Source organism: Drosophila arizonae, chromosome 5 (genome assembly GCF_054131065.1).
Source record: "Drosophila arizonae isolate 15081-1271.41 chromosome 5, UAZ_ARI_1.0, whole genome shotgun sequence".
Classification (NCBI taxonomy): domain Eukaryota; kingdom Metazoa; phylum Arthropoda; class Insecta; order Diptera; family Drosophilidae; genus Drosophila; species Drosophila arizonae.
Genome location: NC_142925.1, coordinates 12952471 through 12970130, shown reverse-complemented (window position 1 = coordinate 12970130; position 17660 = coordinate 12952471). Strand labels below are relative to the sequence as shown.

The window sequence follows — 17660 nt, the reverse complement described above, 5'->3', positions numbered from 1 at the left end:
TATTTATAAATCAAGTTGAATACAAATTAAATGTAAACAGATGAGGAGTAAAAAAAGAGAAAAGAAGCACGTGGTTAAAGATAAAGAAACATAAATAAACCAATCATCGTTGTCAACACAATATCAACAGTAAAGTTACATGAGTCTATTATTTATTTTTAATCAAACACTCAAAGGCAGCATAACACGTTTACTTTCTTAGACAATGAAGGCATATCAATGGGAAATGCATGGGCATGCGTTCTGGCACTCTCTTGCGCTGATAAATGGCATTAGCGCTGCGTATTCATGATATCAGCACTTTAAATGTAAGAGAGCGTTAAGTCTGGTAGCGATAAGAAGTTGACGGCAAATATTTAATATGCGTAATCGTTGGCTCATGCGATTCTATTAATATGCAAGTATTTGTTTACTGTTGGTCAAAATTTAAACCAAATAGATGATAAATAAGTCATGTTTATATTATGAAGTGATTTTATTATGATCAGCATGTCGATAAAACTAATACAATAATTTTTTTCTAAGTAAATAAATTTCAATTCTTTAATTGTTAAAATAAATATTGGTTTTCAAACTTTTCGGATTCGTAATGTTTTTAAACTTACTGTCAATTGCAAACATTTTTGGAGCCTCATTTAATGATAATCCTGACATTTCAAGTATTCCAATGTTATCATCAATATACAGGTAAAACTAAAAGCTTAAGCTTAATTTATTTTTATTCATTAAGTATATAATAACATTATCAGTAGACAAAATATGTTTATATTAACGTATGAAATATCTTCTTAAACTCGTCCCGCGCTAACCTGATAATTATTAACAGCAGCGAAGAAGTTCAAATTCTGAGATAGAGTAAATTAAAAATCGATTTATCGAATATAAACTACTCATAATGGCTCTGTTAGGGCTATGTTAAAATGTCGTGAATTAGTGCTAGCAGACCGTTGAGTTACTTTACAAACTGTTAATGCTTAAAAGTTATATTGATAAAATAATTTTCTACACGAAAAAATGCTTAAAAGATAATTTAAATGATTGTTGAGATACATTTAAATGTATAGCTCGCTAAAATTCTGAAAATAAATGGCTTACTGTTATTAACACTTTAGGCAAATGTTAAGTTTTTGCTTTTTATAACAGAGTCATTAACGAGCTCGATGAACGACAATCAGTGAGTTGGTTCGCTCATTCAGTTTCAGCGAGTCGTTCGATCGAACTTATTCCATACTCTATTAGTAATAGAAAAGCAATTCAACAAGTCATCGACATGTCCGGTGAAGGAGAAAAAACTTATACGCGTGCCGAAGTTGCCCAACACAATACCAACAAGGATACATGGCTGCTAATTCACAATACTGTTTACGATGTCACAGCATTCCTGAACGAGGTAAGCATAGTCTAGCAATTAACAAACAGCAACAGCACCTCCATTGTACACGTCGGAATGAGGGCGCGGGCGATGGAATTTGATTTCCCCTGGTGTGAATAGTTGCTGTGGGAGGGGGGACAAGTTGTCTTATCATCATTACTTGGGTTTTATAACTCGTCTTAGCAGTGTTATTAGTCCGTATATATGTATATGTTTCCACTTATTGCGTTTGAGAATATGAGAATGTTACCCGTAAAACACGAGTAGCCACTTGCCCCTGTACTTTGACCTACGATCTATGAATGAATGAATGACCTACTCATGTTCACAGCTACATTGAACTTGTGAAGATATTGTGTTTGTTGTTTTTTCGAAACGTTTATGTTTGTATTCATATTTATTGCATTTTTTTTTTCGTGCCAGCGCGCAGTTTCAAATCTTATTCTTATTCATTATCAATGGAAATGGGGCAAAAGTTAAGCAAAATCTGTTCAAACGAAAATTTACATTTCATTTTATTTACGAAACAGAGACACTAGTTTGTATTTAAGTACTCAGCCGTATATGGAAGGAAATTAGAAAACCAATGTGAAGCGAAAGTCACAAAAATGTGTGTATATATACATATATACATATATATAATGAACAATTCAGATCAGCTTTGAATTTCTAAAGTCAATCAACTAGAAAAACCTAAATTAGTGTAAAAATCGACATATATGATTCAGTTAGTGTAACAAAAAAAAAATAAATGTACATATATACTTGCATAGATTTGTAATATTCAATATATATATAATATTTAAATAAATAAATTCTTTGTTGCTGATATATACATTATATAATAATATATAATAATTGGTAGATTTCCATTTGAAAAATATCAACAATAATCAATCGTAATTTTTCTTATATATATCAGATAGGACTATATAAATTAAATACATATATTCATTATTATATATTAGTATCCGTTTAAAATCCTTATACAAGTGAGTAGATGCTAGTCACTATGACCGTTTGGTTTTCTGTTCTGCTGGTGATAAGAAGACCCAGCACTTAAATCATTTCTGTGTTATAATGATTACGCTGCAGTTTGTGCTGTGAGGTAATTAAAGTTTGTGAATGATGAAAGTAGAACCTTGCCTTGCATTAAAAACCTTTCGACGTTTATTCACACTGTTTAAAAATAAACACGCTGTATCCGACTGCCGTGGGTCGAGCGCATTTGATGCGGGCGCTTGATGTTTTAAACATTGAGCAGGGATTCACGGTCAGCGTAGAAGACGACAGCAAATCATTTGCATAGTTTGGCATATGAAAAGAGCGTGCTTAATATTCGTTATTCGTTTGCTTTCTTTCAGCATCCCGGCGGTGAAGAGGTGCTGATCGAGCAGGCGGGCAAAGATGCCACCGAGAACTTTGAGGATGTTGGCCACAGCCACGACGCGCGCGACATGATGAAGAAGTACAAAATCGGCGAACTGGTTGCCCACGAGCGCACGAAAGTTGCCCAGAAATCGGAACCCACCTGGAGCACAGACACACAGAACGAGGAGAGTTCGTTGAAATCGTGGATAGTGCCACTGGTTCTCTGTCTGGTTGCTACGTTCTTTTACAAATTCTACTTTGGCAATGCTAAGCAGCAATAAAGTCAATAAATAATTCCCACTCGCCTCAATGCTGCACCACTTGACGCCTCCACACAGTGAGAGAGAGAGAGGGAGAGGGGAAGAGAGAGACACACATGTAAAGAGTTGATTTCCAGATACCCTGCCTTTAAATACTAATACTGATGTGTCTCATACACTTGCCGGAGGCGTTTCGCTGCGCGCTTGCCATTGTCGCTGGCGGAATTAGTAGAGAGAATTTGTGCTAAGTTTAAAAGTTAAAAAAATGTGCATGTTTTGGCATCTTGTTTTTGTACTAATTGCTATAGTAAGTGGGTTTGAGTTTTCTTATGAGCTAGATAATTGTTTAACTTTCCAACACGCAACAGAAATATACACAAACATATATTTAAATAGACTATTAAATATGAATGTATTCGAAATTGCTTTGTTTGTTCTTTTGTCAAAACAAAATTAATTTTCGAACTCTTTCTTTTTTTGTATCACAACTAATGTTACCATGTCGAAATTTATTCACGTAGCTGTCCTGGCCGGCAGCTCAATGTTTGCACTCTCTGCTGCCGGAGCTACTCAGGATCGAAGCAAGGCGCCCCAGATGAAACGTGAGCTGCCCACACGCAGCATGAATTTAGATGCGTTGCGTCGCACCGAGTACGATGTTCTGATCATTGGCGGTGGAGCGGTAGGCGCTGGATGTGCTCTAGATGCAGCTACACGTGGATTGAAGACTGCCCTGGTTGAGGCCGATGATTTCGGTAGTGGCACCTCGTCGAAATCCAGTAAATTACTGCACGGCGGCCTGCGAGATTTGGACCATGCAATCACACATCTCGACTTGGCCGCCTTTCGGCGTGTTCACTCATCACTGCAGGAGCGCAGAAACATTACCAATCTGGCGCCGCACCTCAATCAGTCGGTGCCAATTATGCTGCCCGTACACAATTGGTGGCAGCTGCCCGTGTATTGGATGAAACTGCGTCTCTATCACTTAATGGCACCGGGCACATCGAAAGGATTCACATACATCAATAGCCGGAAGGCCCTCGAAATGTTTCCGATGATGCGCCGTGACATGGTTGGCGCCTTCGTCTTTTACGAGGGCCAGCACGACGACGCTCGGATGTGTCTCGCAATCATTTTGACCGCCTCCCGCTATGGCGCCGACGTCTGCAACCACATGAAGGTGGTCGATCTGCTGCGGGACAAGAACAAAACTGTAATTGGAGCCAAAGCTATCGATCAGCTGACCGGCAGAGCTTACAAGATTCGCGCCAAAATGGTCATCAATGCAACTGGCCCCATGAGTGATTCTATTATCCGCCTGGAGGATGCTAGTGCGTCGCAGCAGTGTACGCCCACCTGGGCCTCGCACATTGTGCTGCCGCCCTTTTACTGTCCCGAAGAGGTAGGGCTCTTCGATCCGTACACGGACAACGGTTCGACAATATTCTTTTTACCCTGGTTGGGGCATACGCTAATGGGCACCTCGGATGACACACGCGAGGCCGCCCAGGGGCAACAGCCAACAGAGATGGAGGTTCAGTATCTCTTGGATAGCATCAGAAACTACATCAATCCAAATTTTGATGTACGCCGCTGCGACGTGCTCGCAGCTTGGGGCGGTTATAAGCCGCTTCCCACTCAGTCGACAGAGCTGGCCCATTCGGCGCTCAAGAACCATGTGATTTCCATAGGGCCCGGTAACATGGTGTCAATCGTAGGCGGCACATGGACATCGTTCCGGCTGATAGCAGAGAAGGCCATAGACGCTGCCATTATCAATGGTGGACTGCAGCCGTTGCGCAAACATTCGATTACGGCGACCTCATGCAAGTTGGACGGCGCCATTGGCTGGTCACCAAACATGTTTATACGACTGGTGCAGGATTTCGGTCTGGAGCGGGATGTGGCCAAGCACTTGTCCGACACATACGGCTCGAATGCGTTCAAGGTGGCCGTTGGCGCCAACGCCAGTGGCAGCGTGTGGCCCATTATAGGTAAACGATTGCACTCCGAATTTCCGTATATTGAGGCGGAGGTGCGACAGGGGGTTAGGGACTATGCCTGCACCCTGGTCGACATGGTGGCACGTCGGCTGCGTGTCGCGTTTCTTAATGTCCAGGCGGCCGAGGATATTTTGCCGCGCGTGGCCAGCGAAATGGCGCGCGAGCTGAAATGGAGCCGAGCAAGACGATTGAGAGAAATCAAAGAAGCGCAAGAATTTCTAAATACACAAATGGGAAATACAACCGAATTCGATCCAATTCATATGAATATACCCATTAAGCTGTCTGTGGATCAGGTGCAAAAGTATGCCGAGCATTTCAGAAATCTCGACGAGGCTAATACGGGCTTCGTGTCGATAAACAAATGCTGTGCGGCCATGAAGTCGTTCGGTGTTAAAGAGGTGCCGGTGGACCTGATGCACGACGTGCTGCGGGACATTGACTGTCACTCCCAGGGCAAGGTGAATCTCTACGAATTCCTGATGCTCATGTCGGCCATTGTGCACGGAGACACGGCATATTTACGTTATGCCAAGATGCATTTAGACCAGAAAATTTCGGCAATAAGCCGCCGGCGGCGCAAGCAAAGCGAATGTACGGTCGAGCGATCCGGAGGCGGCTTGTGAAGATCGAATTAATCAATCTCGTACAAAACTCTTAGTGTATTTAAATTATTCTGTACTGTCTCATACTATTTATATTTATTTGGTAGTGCTACCATATCGTAGCAAACAGAACTCAGTAGTGTTGCCACACTTTAGCTAGGCAACTCAGCTCATTCGAGTCGTTCGCGTTCAAAAGTATAACGGAAATTAACGAGCAGTAACAGTAGAATATAATGCGAAAGTAATTAAATATGGAAATGCATTTTTTAAATTTGTATTTGAGTTGTAAAGTTGAATATCGACGTTGTTTAGACAAAACTCGTATATGCCCTATGGAGCTTGTGTGTATATATATAATAGTTATATGTATTTGTAACATTTGTATATATATTTGTATTTTTGCAACAATGACGATAGCATACTAATAGTGTGTTTCAATACATTTAATTTGTGTGAGTAAATGTTGCCAGGTAAAACATTTAACGGGTATTTGTTGATGCTGTTATTGATGTATTTATGTAATACACATGCAAAGGTGAAAGCAATAGTAAACAATTTTATGTATAGATTATGTATGTGCTATAAATATATATTCAAAGTGAGAAAAAACGAAACATAAACTAAAATAAATAAGAAATAAGTGAATAAGGAAAATTTTACAAAGTAGAGTTATGAAGAAAATTATAAATAATTATTGTGGTGGCATATTTGATACGGATATATGTATATATATAGATAGGTATATACATGTGCGTATGTATGTATACATTAGAAATAAACTTAGTTGACATGGATTTTTTCGGAGTGCACACTTTCACTCTAGGGTATGGTTAGTTTGGCTAAATATCAGTAAATATTAGCTGTTTAAACTTTGACCTGAGCTGAGAGACATGTTTATCGTATAAATATGTCAAAAATGTTTACTATATAAATGAAACAATAATAGAAAACCCAAAATTTACAACGTTCAAGTTTGTTGCAACTGTCAGAATAGAAATAAACATTAAGATTGATTCTACGATGTTTTCTATGTGCACTGGGCATGATAAGTGTTTGTTGTTTTCTTCTTCAGCTGTCTAAGCGACGGCATCTGTGGCGCACTCCTCCTCGACGGTGATGTACATGCCCTCCTCCTCGTAGGCCGAGTCGTGCTTAGCCAGAATTCTCAGCAATGGACGCAGGCGCAGCCACCACTGCTTCTTCGGTATGCGTTGACTGTGGAGGATGAGGAAAATAATCAGATCAATTCTGTATAGAGATTACTATTGTGGCACTCACTCAAAGTTGGTGTCGGCAATGAGATCGACCAGGGGCGTGAATCGATACTGCCGCGAGACGATGCCCAGCAGTGTTGCTGTGTCGGTCGATTTGCAGTTGACGACGCCATTGCTGTCGATGTTGTTCTTGATCTGTGTGGCCAGCCAGTCGACGCACTTGGCGGCCATTTTGGTGCCCATGTTGCGATCGAATGGACTGGGAGAGCCACCCTGTTGCATGTGGCCCAAGATGTTCATGCGGCAGGTGAACAGACCCTTGCCCTCCTCTGAATACAGGCGATAGATGAAGTCAGTGGTGTAGTTCTCACTGGCCTTCTCATTGCGCAAGATGAGGCCGCGAGACACGCCCTCGGCCATTTTGGATGCCATGTGATAGACATCCTGTTGCAGATCCTTAATGGAGAACTTCTCCTCATATATATACGCGGCATCCGCACCACCAGCCAGGCCAGCCAACGTGGCCAAATAGCCGCTATAGCCACCCATGGTCTCAATGACAAACACACGACGCTTGGTGCCCTGGGCCGACTGGCGAATGCGATCGCAGATTTCGGTGATCTCATTCAAGCCGGTATCGCAGCCGAGCGAGAATTCGGTGCCTGGCACATTGTTCGAAATGGTAGCCGGCACAACCACAATGGGTATGCAAAACTCTGGATAGTTGTCGCGCTGATCGGAGATTTGGCCAGCGGCGTGGTAGCTCTCAAAGCCACCGATGATCAGCAGACCTTGGATCTTGAACTCCTTGAGGCGAGCGGCGATCTCCTTGAACTTGCCCTCGGGCAGAGTACGCTTGGTGCCGAGGTAAGCACCACCCTGACCCACCCAGCCAGAGACATCAGACCTGTGCAGTGGAGTCAATTATTGAATATTTTTAACTACATCTTTACTTCTCTTACTCACCAGCCCAGCTCGCGCACATTGCCAGCAATGAGGCCCTCAACGCCATCGTTGATGCCATAGACAACATCGCCACGATAAATGGCATTGCGCACAAAGCTGCGCACGGCCGCATTCATGCCGCAGGCCGGCGCACCAATGTGCATCACAGCCAGCCTGTAGCCCTCGATGCCCTTGCCCTGCTCGTCGAAGTTCTCTTTGGGCGGCTTCAAGCGCGTCAACATCTTGTAGGTCTCCAGGTTGCGTTCAAAGGAACGACCGCGCAGCTTCACAGCATCGGCCCAGCGACGCTCCGCCATGGCCTTAGCTACAGCCTGGGTGCGCTCCACACACTCCATAAGAGGCACACGAACCGTCTGGTTGCCGTCCAGCGAGATGACCACCGGCACTGACTCCGGCGTGGCTTCCATCAGAGCCAATGTGGCCTCGGCGCCCATGCGACAAGCCTATTTACATGATGAACATTTAAAATTCAATTATCGATCATTTCTATGGGAGTTATTTAAAATATAAATAATGAACAAGTAAAAGTAAATTATGGATGGGCCCCAGCACCCATACGTCCAAATGTAAATATAAATAATCGATCGAAAGAAGTCAAAAATAAATTATCGATAACTTATATCGATTTTTTAATATGGCCTCGAATACAGAGTATTTCTGTCTGGCATTTTAAAACACTTTCTAGCTATCTACTCTACACTTAAGTCTCAGTTTAATTATAGACAACTGCAATTGCTTACCAAGACACGATCGAAGGCGCTGGGATTGCCACCGCGCTGCACGTGACCCAAGACAGTGATACGAGCGTCGTGTTTGAGACGCTCGTCGATCACCTTGCGCACCTGCTCGGCGGTAATTGGATTGCCCTCCCGATCACTGGCTCCCTCGGCCACAATGACGATGTTCAGACGCTGACCAGCCGAACGCTCCTGTTTGAGAACGAAAGCAAGAGACGTTAGACATTGCACCGTTCTAAGCGATTCTCAAAAAATGAGCGGGTTAGTAACTTGAGTGTGTACATAGAAGCAATGAAGAACTTCAAAATATATACAAAGTGCTACGTAAATATGATAATGATAATGATAATGATCTAAGAAATAATGTATGTACATGTATATATGTTGCTATGTAAATAAGTGACGACAACTGTGAGGTTATAAACAAAATTAAACTATGATAAATACAGGTGAGACAGAGAAAGAGAGAGAGAGAGAGAGAATGTTTGTGTTTTTTTGTTTGTTTGTATATGTGTAGCTTAAACAATGAATTTGAAAGGAAACACAATAAAAGTAAATCAACAAATAATCCATAAATATATACATAGATATTTACTAATCAAGCTAAGATACAGTAAAAATAAACGTAAGCGAAGGCGTAATAGAAGCCAATTAAATTGTCCAGCAAAAAGAAAATAAGTGTATTTGTTTATGTATGTGTGTGTGGCTACACTTTAACCCAATAAAAATCAATTAAATAGCCAATCAATTAGTAGTTTCTAGAATCAGTTTTTGACAAAAAGCTGCTTGCTCTTTGAAACGTCTGTTAGAAATGTTAGAAAGAGTTGTAGTTAAATTAAAGTTTCTTTTAATATCTATGTATGTATATACAATTTGAATAATTTAGTAGTAAACCGAAAAACAAAACACCATCGCATAGACTTATATTGAATTTGACTGGAAAAGGTAAACCCTTTCGCAGTGGGCTGACCTGAGCTAACTTTTTGCACAGATCATCCTGCCAGTTAGTTGGTGCGGGCTCTTCGGGTATGAACATAAAATCAGCCTCTGTGGCAATGGCGGCTGAAATTGCCAAATAGCTAAAAACGAAAATAAATCAAACACACCGAAGAAAGACACGATGCGCACAGGTGAATGAATTGTTAATTGATTGTTCATTAATTACAATATGCTTAGGATACGGATAGACAAGGATTGGGTGGGTGGGTAGCTTGGTTTAACTCGGGCTTATCATATATCCAGTTTTGGAATCGAATATTTATATAAAATAAAGGAATAAATATATATACAACAGAATTTATAACTTGATGCATGATATATGTATATATATAATATCTGAATAATTCCTGCTCGCAAGTGTGTGTGTCTGTGTCTATGTGTCTGTGTTTGTGTGTGTGGGTGGGTGAAATGCAATGTTTCTATGTTTTGCTGCTGTTGTCTATTGCAACAACGAAAAGCAGATGAGGCGCGAGAGATAGAGAAATAGAGAAAGAGCAAACACATTGTGAGAAATATTGTGTTTGGTAGCTTTTGTTTTTTTTTTTTTTTTTTTTTTTTTTTTTTTTTTTTTAATAAAATATCACTTCTTGCCTGGGCCAACTGAGTGCAAAGCCTATCTGGCCAATCGACTTTCGGCGGCATTTCGGGTATAAATATGAAATCGGCCTCGCAGGCCAGGCCACCAACGAGCGCTAAATAACTGTAAAAATATATGTGTGTTTGTATTATTTGGTTATACATATATGCCATACAAATATACATATATATACTATATAGTATATATATTGGGAAAATCAAAAGGAGAGAGTCAACAAAGGGCTGGGAGAAAGAGAGCGACAAATTAGGAAACATTACGAAATGAGTATCAATTCAATGTAAGATAAAAGAGCTGAGGAGAAGAGGAATAATAATTATAACTTCATATAGTTTCAAAAGATTTCATCATCACTATCTACTATCATACATAATAAATAAATAAGACATATTCATTTTAATTAGCCCTAAAATCTGCCTAAATTAATATAATAATTATTATCAATAATATCGTTCATATATATAACTAGAACTATTGTCATATCTGATATATATACAAGCTCATTCTAGTTATTCCACCATTCCCTTAATTATTAACCTAACACTTAGACTTATCCATCTCATTACACAAAATTTGAACAAGTAAACGAAAGAGAACACAGAACGATTTGGGTCTGATAGAGATATATATATTGTATATATGGAGAGAAAGAGAGTTTTCGTATGCGGGACATTCAACAATCGAGAGCTGATGGCTGATGGCTGATTGCTTGCCTGGTCCAGTTTGAGGGTCAGTCTATCGGGCCAATCTTGTGGCGGCGGGTACTCGGGCAGAAAGACGTAGTCTGCCTCGGATATAACGCCGGCGACAACTGGTAAATAACTATAAGTAGTGAAGGCATTTAGCATTTGGAATTTGACACTTGGCAGAGCTAACACTTTATACGTAACTAGTTACACATCACAGACAGGCTAACTAACTCAATTTAGATTCATTGATAACAAATGGCTTACCCGCAATGACGACCCATGACCTCCATGATGAAGGTGCGCTGATGCGAGTAGGCAGTGCTAGCAATGGCATCGATGGCCTCAATGATGCGGTGCAAGGCCGTATCCGTGCCAATGGTCATGTCCGTGCCGCAGAAATCGTTATCAATCGAACCCACCTGGAAGGGTAAATAAATAGTGAGTAAGAGTGAGAGAGAGAGAGAGAGAGACAGAGAGGAAGACTTACCAATCCAACAATATGCAGAACATTGTACTTGTTCTTCTGCTCAGGGGTAATGCTCTTATTCTTCTCCAGCTCATCCAGCAGGCTGGACCACTCCTGACGGAACAGGTTGGCGCCAGTCAGCGAGCCATCACCGCCAATTACCACCAGATTGGTAATGCCGCGTTGCACCAAGTTATTGGCAGCCTTTAGACGGCCAGCACGCTCACGGAAGTCCTTGCAACGAGCGGAGCCAATGATGGTACCGCCACGATGTATGATTGATGACACCGACGACCAAGATGCTTCCTGGATGCAATCGCCGCCATCCACCATGCCCTGATAGCCTTCACGAATGAAGTACACCTGAAGTCACAAATTATTGAAAAATGGTATTAAATTCTGCTTCAATAAATTTCTTTTGAAGTAAATATGAATCATTTATAAATCATAAAATATGAAATTCCAAGAATTTTTACTATTGTATTTCAAAATATTGATTTTTTTTTGCGTCATTCTTGATTTGACTAGACTTTCCAAAATCTTTATAATATATATAATAATATATATAGTTAATATATAAATAAATATATATTTTTTTAATATGCTAGTAGTCTAGCGAATGCTCGGCTATTAAAAATATATATATATATATATGTTATGTATATATTACAAATTTGTTTAATTAGAATTTAATTCATTGAAGTTCAATAAATGCTTTGTAAGGCTTCCGTTTTATTGTCATAAACTCGAACTATAAAAATATCATCATATATCAATGATATAAAATGTATATTATATTAATATGAGTATTTTTCTATATATATATTATTGCATATAACTCAGTACTTATCGGGCTTAATAGGCGATAAAGCTCTTTATAAATAATTGAATGAGCTAAACGAGATTATTAATCTATATGTTGTCAAATAAAACCAGAAGTTAAGATTTAATACAAAGTAAAAAAGAAAAAACAAAAAATGAATTGAAAAACCCATGGACTCAGAATTTTGAACTCGTTTTCGCTTTTAACTCCTTGTCTAAAATAAGAAATTTATATCGCTGATTGACTTTGTTTTTATATAATAAACATATATACATACATATAAGCATAATTTAATGTTACCCAGAATAATTTAGCATATAAATCAAAAGTGAATAAAAGAAAATGAAAGTGACTTTGAAAAAAAAAAGTAAAATAGAAACATCAGCCTTGCGACAATTTATTCATTGCAAAAATCATCATCATCATCGTAAAATTTTGAATAATTTATTTCAATTGCAATTATTTAAAATTTCAACTCTTTGCCCTCTCACAGAGTGTGATAAAAATTTGGCATATTGGACGCTCAAACACCGAATTCACTTGCTCGAGTCGATCAATAAAACCAATAATAGGCAAATAGTAATTCACTTTTCAAACAATAACCGCATTTTCTCAGATATATCTGCGTGATCGTCTGTAAGTTGCCCGAAAATAAACTCAATGTCAAACGCACACGGACACAAGATTCGCCTGTGTGTAGTGGTATTGTCAATGTATTGGTGTTCTCTATGAACGTAGTGTGAGGCGCTTTTATTTGAATATTTTTTCTTTTTCTTTTTTTGCTACCCCCTGGGTTATCTAACGGCAATTCACACCGCCAGCAGAACAAGCTAATTTGTTTTATTTCTTTTCTTTCATTATAATTTAATTGCAAGTTCAGCTGATATATATAAATTTGCTATATATAAATATATGCATAACAGAGTCTGCTCTAGACCATAAAGTTCAATGGCTGAACTTGTTCCGGTAACCGATAAGAACATTTTTGTGAATAATATGTATGCATGTGTGTGTGTGTATATATGTGTCAATGTGTATTTCCAAATTATATATACCAATGCAAAAGCACTTGGCAGAGGTCAAAACTCACCTTGCATCCCAAGTAGATGGCCATACGCACACATGCCCTCACAGCAGCATTCATGCCCTGGGAGTCGCCACCGCTGGTGAAGACGGCCAGGCCCTTGTCGCGCTGGGAGCCGCGTGCCAGGAAACGTTGATTAGTATCACTATTCATTTTTTGGCCAAGCACCTCTTTCGATTTAAAAATTATTCAAATACAAGTTAATCGATTCAAAAAACAACGGCAACGCACACACACGCACGCACGCAGAGGGAGAGAGTTAGGTGAGGTGAGAGTGAGAGACGGACGCACGTATCGAAGTTCAAGTTGGATGCACCCAAAGGCAAATATTTTGTGAATGATTCACAGCGCAACTGGAGGAGCTTCGAGGAAGCCGAGTTGTCCAAATGAACTGCGCAAATCTTATGCTGGCCACAGATGCCGTGGCTATGTGCCTGCGAGACGATTTTCACAAACTGGGCGCGAGAGCGGCGGTCGAGCGCAGAAGTTTCGGTTTTGACGTTTCAAGGTGACCTTTAAACGCAGCAAACGCTTTGCGTTAAGCGCAACTACACGGCACACTGATGCAATGAACTGGTTGGCTGGCGTTTTTATCGCGTCGCGCCGTCACGTTTTATGCGTAATGGCACTATGCGCGATTTTTGGTAATATGTTTCATTAATGCAACCAATTTTAACGGTAATGCGGCCAAGTTTCTGCTATCAATTTGTCCCTATTGTGGGTGAAAATGGGCGATTACTCTATTGGACTTTTTTTGTTTACCCCACACACACACACAGTGAGTGTCGAATTGACAGCTGTGCAACAGCTGTGCGCGCATTGCCAGACAAAAGCTCTGTTACGCCAGCCAGCTTCTGCATGGCACGTCGGAAGCTTTTCACCACACTTATATGCGTCTAGCCGTTAGTATCTTAAACTTTAACCGATTGCATTTAATTGGCATTATGTTACTTACATATTTGTTTTTAAATTTAGTATAGTTGATAAGCCGTACGCCTTCTGGCTGGCCAAGAGATGATTCGTCAAACATTAACGACTCATTGTCATCATATCCCATAAAATTTACACCGCTTATCATTGGGAGTAATTGATTGCTTAAAAGGACTAATTCATTTAAACTCTGTGGGTGACATTTAAAAGCATTCAGTTGCGGCACATTTGCCCAGTAAGCTTTATCCAATTGCCGCTTCCTCAAGAAATAATATTCTAGCTTAGGACTTGAAAGGGTTTACCTACAGATATTTTGGCTGTAATCTCTGCAATCTCACTTACTTATTAAGAAACATGGAATTAATTTTTGCATTAATTTCCATTGTCAAAGTATTTAATCTATCGGAGCAGCCATGCCACAGATTGTTTTTATACTGCAAAGATTATACTATAATATATTCAAAATTCTATATATATTCAACTCACTTCAATGACTTGAGCGCTTTCCAATTGTGAATCCGATTGTGATGCCTCGGACAACTGCGGTTTACTGGGACAGTGTTGGGTCGTAGGCAAAAGCTCCTGTGTTTCGACTAGGCTATGGGCGATGGCTTTCGATCAGTTTTGGGTACTACGCATTAGCTCGTACATACCGGGCTGATAATTTAGAAAATACTCGAAATTTTAATGCATGCATATCAATTACCAAAGGGACAAATCACTACAAATCACTATTATCTATAAAATACATACTCAATTTTGACTACGTGTAAGATAAATTATAATTTACATTATATGTCAAGTCTCCGATCAATTAAGGACTGGCATACTCTGTTTAAACAAATATTTTAATTTAAAATTAAAAATTCACTATTCGCTGTTGGGCAAATAGCCAAAGAAATGGAATTTTGGTTCCAGTTTCCTAACATTAATAGGAAATAAAAACATATATAGAGTTTTTTTTTAGGAATAGTTCGAACAGTATATGTATGTATATAAAACAGCTCGGAGGTATCAACCAGTCGAGCAGTGCCGCTAAGAATCGATATGATCAATTGACTTGAATAAATAAAAAATAAAATTACAAATTAAAAATTTCAGTGACCAACAAAGTAAATCCCACTCCAGTAGTCCAATAGGTAATCCAGATGCAATAATTCGATAATATCCGATGATTGCTAGTTAATAATACATACTACATATATGTATACTTATCATATTTTTAGCTATTACATCGAATTGGTTGTCTACATAGAAGGCACGGATTAGATGGCATGAAAATCGCCGAGAAAGGCCCATTGCGAAACTTACTTTCAATTTGTAATTGCAGTTGTTATGAATTATTCAGTTGGCATACTTTTCACCAATTGGCTTCACCTATATCTTTTTAGATAAATTACATATTTTCGCTTCGGTGTTTTCATTACGTTTTTCTTCAAACGACGTGGGAGTTTTACACGCACAGGCTTCTCATGCTTATCCTTCTCCTTGAGCCTCTCCTTCTGCCTGTCCTTCTGTTTCCCCGTTTTCTGCTCCTTTTGTTTCTTCTTCAAGGCAAAGCCAAAGCGTGTTTGAGCTTTCTTCTTGTTCTCGGCATCTATATATTGTCTTATATGGTTCACAGTACGATCGAAATCCAAACTTCGAGTTACGTGCACAAGTCGTTGCATATTCGGACTTTAGGCATAAGAAATGATTATGATGTAAACGTCCAATTATAGAAAACAGGCTTACCTCTTGGTAACACTCAATCCCAGATTACTGATATTATCGAGCGCGCTGTCCACCGCATTCACTACGGTCAACACCTCAGCTGTATTGTCGCAGAGGTAGCGATAATACAAGTTGATATTCTCCTTCATCAAGTCCATGAGGTAATCGTACTTCCTGGCAACATCCGCACAGCTGGTCATTCTGTTCTTGAAAGCTAGCAATTTTTCGTTATCGCTGCGCCGACTGAAAAGGATACAACGATAGTCCTGTGAATAACCGTTCCGCAGCATCATAGACACGGCTATTCTCCCAACACAAGCATTACCTCGGCCAGAATAACAGCATGCGGGCAGAATTTTCAGGAAGTGAAAAGCATTGTCGAGGTTGCTGTTAAAGATATTTGGGATATAGATTTGTATAGGTCGACTGGACCGACTCTTCGGCACATACCGAGCTATGCACTTCGTCAAAACTTGAAATTTACAGTTATGCATTCCTAAAAAAATTCTACTTAATTTTGAGAAAGGTCCGAAAAGAAATGACCTACTTTGTTCGTTTTCATTTCCATTTTTTTTTTCATATTGAAGTTGTACGTGGATGAATAGATTGTATACATAAACCAGTCTATAAGACTAATTCAATGTAGTTTATGAATTAATAAGAATGAATCCAGCTGAACTCTCAAACTTTTTTTATAAAATCTTTACTTTTTACCCATAATTCTAAGAAATTAGAATAGAATAAAATATTTATATATATATATATATATATATATATATATATATATATATATATATATATATATATATATATATATTTTTTTTTTTTTTTTTTTTTTTTTTTTTCTTACCCATAATCCAAAGCTACAATTAGACTGGAATATAATAAACACAGCATAATTTTTTTTGTATTTTTATTTTTTTGTTCTTTTTTTTTTTTTTGGTAATTAAGAAACTGTAATTTCAATAAACTTAAATTTTCACATCAATCTTTGCCTCCACACACACATACAATTTATGTGTGCTCAATGTTGTGTTGTTGTTGTTTTTCAACACATTTTGAATGTTTTTCTTTTTTTGTTTTTTTATGTCTGTGTATTATGTATTTGCAGTTTCCATTTGGGTTATTCGACTCGTTTTTTTATTTTGTATATTGTAAGCGTAAATTCAATTGCGAAAATATACAGTTATACAGTTTTTATACACATTTGCATAGATCATATTTAAATTCTCGGTTTGGCGTTTGCTCTTGTTGTTGTTGCCAACTCGAATTATAATTGGATCTACTTAGCTGTCAATATAAGTAATTTCTGTTGTATTTGTATTTTGATTAGTTATCAATTTCCTGTTCTTTTGCAATTAAATGCCCTGATAAACCAAACTTAATATCAACAATAAAGCAGAATGTTGAATTAGTTGAGTTTAGCAACAATTGGCATCATTCGAAAAATAAAATTAGCTTTTTCTTTTTACTTTTTTATATAGTTGCTTCACACACCTGTTTTTTTTTTTTTTTTTTTTTAATTTTCTTCTCTTTTTTGGGCTTGGGATTTTACATTTAAACATATAGATGATAATAAAAATATAAAAAGTAAACACTGAGACATTTAGTTATAACAATTGCACATTGATACTGTTATTGCTGTTGCATTTGCATAATTGCATATAGTAAATATATTTGTATATGTAAGTACGTTATAAATAGTTATCGCATCGATCGTACGATTAATTTTGATACTAGTTCCAGGATGGCAACATCACTGGTTCATTTACTCTTTGAATCCGAATAACCGATTGATTTACATACAAGGAGAAAGAAAAAACAAAGATT

At 38.6% G+C, this 17660-nt stretch overlaps 4 protein-coding genes across 11 annotated transcripts; 2 read left to right on the top strand and 2 right to left on the bottom strand.

The window, feature by feature from the left end:
- Window positions 1-1172: 1172 nt before the first annotated feature.
- Cyt-b5 (Cytochrome b5) lies at window positions 1173-3425 on the top strand. The gene is made up of 2 exons (XM_018010696.2): window positions 1173-1390; window positions 2737-3425. Exons 1-2 carry the CDS (start codon window positions 1271-1273, stop codon window positions 3022-3024), a joined length of 408 nt encoding a protein of 135 aa, XP_017866185.1. The 5' UTR covers window positions 1173-1270; the 3' UTR covers window positions 3025-3425.
- Window positions 3426-3502: 77 nt separating this feature from the next.
- Gpo2 (Glycerophosphate oxidase 2) lies at window positions 3503-5889 on the top strand. The gene has a single exon (XM_018010680.2). The coding sequence runs from the start codon at window positions 3503-3505 to the stop codon at window positions 5633-5635; it is 2133 nt and encodes a 710-aa protein (XP_017866169.1). The 3' UTR covers window positions 5636-5889.
- Window positions 5890-6507: 618 nt separating this feature from the next.
- Pfk (ATP-dependent 6-phosphofructokinase) lies at window positions 6508-15344 on the bottom strand. 6 transcript variants are annotated; one of them, XM_089469651.1, is made up of 12 exons: window positions 15203-15344; window positions 14604-14774; window positions 14460-14551; window positions 14143-14404; window positions 13194-13295; window positions 11302-11643; window positions 11079-11233; window positions 9502-9610; window positions 8535-8723; window positions 7795-8237; window positions 6893-7735; window positions 6508-6829 (listed from the first exon to the last, which is right to left on the bottom strand). In XM_089469651.1, exons 3-12 carry the CDS (start codon window positions 14498-14500, stop codon window positions 6691-6693), a joined length of 2625 nt encoding a protein of 874 aa, XP_089325777.1. In that variant the 5' UTR covers window positions 14501-14551; window positions 14604-14774; window positions 15203-15344; the 3' UTR covers window positions 6508-6690. The 6 variants fall into 6 exon arrangements, with proteins under 6 accessions (XP_089325777.1, XP_017866166.1, XP_017866165.1 ...); XM_018010677.2 differs by lacking the exons at window positions 9502-9610; window positions 15203-15344 and adding an exon at window positions 10839-10947 and having other exon boundaries at window positions 14604-14715; window positions 14771-14928; XM_018010676.2 differs by lacking the exons at window positions 9502-9610; window positions 15203-15344 and adding an exon at window positions 10122-10230 and having other exon boundaries at window positions 14604-14715; window positions 14771-14927.
- On the bottom strand, window positions 15225-16499 carry LOC108615868 (uncharacterized). Of its 3 annotated transcripts, XM_089469672.1 has the most exons (5): window positions 16281-16499; window positions 16156-16217; window positions 15852-16073; window positions 15429-15794; window positions 15225-15364 (listed from the first exon to the last, which is right to left on the bottom strand). In XM_089469672.1, the coding sequence occupies exons 2-4, from the start codon at window positions 16173-16175 to the stop codon at window positions 15491-15493; spliced, it is 546 nt and encodes a 181-aa protein (XP_089325798.1). In that variant the 5' UTR covers window positions 16176-16217; window positions 16281-16499; the 3' UTR covers window positions 15225-15364; window positions 15429-15490. The 3 variants fall into 3 exon arrangements, with proteins under 3 accessions (XP_089325798.1, XP_017866184.1, XP_089325799.1); XM_018010695.2 differs by having other exon boundaries at window positions 15852-16217; window positions 16281-16498; XM_089469673.1 differs by having other exon boundaries at window positions 16156-16296.
- Window positions 16500-17660: the final 1161 nt, after the last annotated feature.

Coding starts and splice junctions, on each gene's coding strand:
- Pfk (XM_018010677.2), bottom strand. CDS start 14,814: ATGCATGCATTAAAATTTCGAGTATTTTCTAAATTATCAGCCCG. Junction 11,644..13,193: donor CCATCTACTTGGGATGCAAG/GTGAGTTTTGAC, acceptor TTGTGACTTCAG/GTGTACTTCATTCGTGAAGG. Junction 8,238..8,534: donor GCGCCTTCGATCGTGTCTTG/GTAAGCAATTGC, acceptor TCATGTAAATAG/GCTTGTCGCATGGGCGCCGA.
- Cyt-b5 (XM_018010696.2), top strand. CDS start 1,271: ATGTCCGGTGAAGGAGAAAAAACTTATACGCGTGCCGAAGTTGCCCAA. Junction 1,391..2,736: donor TCACAGCATTCCTGAACGAG/GTAAGCATAGTC, acceptor GCTTTCTTTCAG/CATCCCGGCGGTGAAGAGGT.
- Gpo2 (XM_018010680.2), top strand. CDS start 3,503: ATGTCGAAATTTATTCACGTAGCTGTCCTGGCCGGCAGCTCAATGTTT.
- LOC108615868 (XM_018010695.2), bottom strand. CDS start 16,324: ATGCATAACTGTAAATTTCAAGTTTTGACGAAGTGCATAGCTCG. Junction 16,218..16,280: donor TTGACGAAGTGCATAGCTCG/GTATGTGCCGAA, acceptor TATCTTTAACAG/CAACCTCGACAATGCTTTTC. Junction 15,795..15,851: donor GGATTGAGTGTTACCAAGAG/GTAAGCCTGTTT, acceptor TTATGCCTAAAG/TCCGAATATGCAACGACTTG.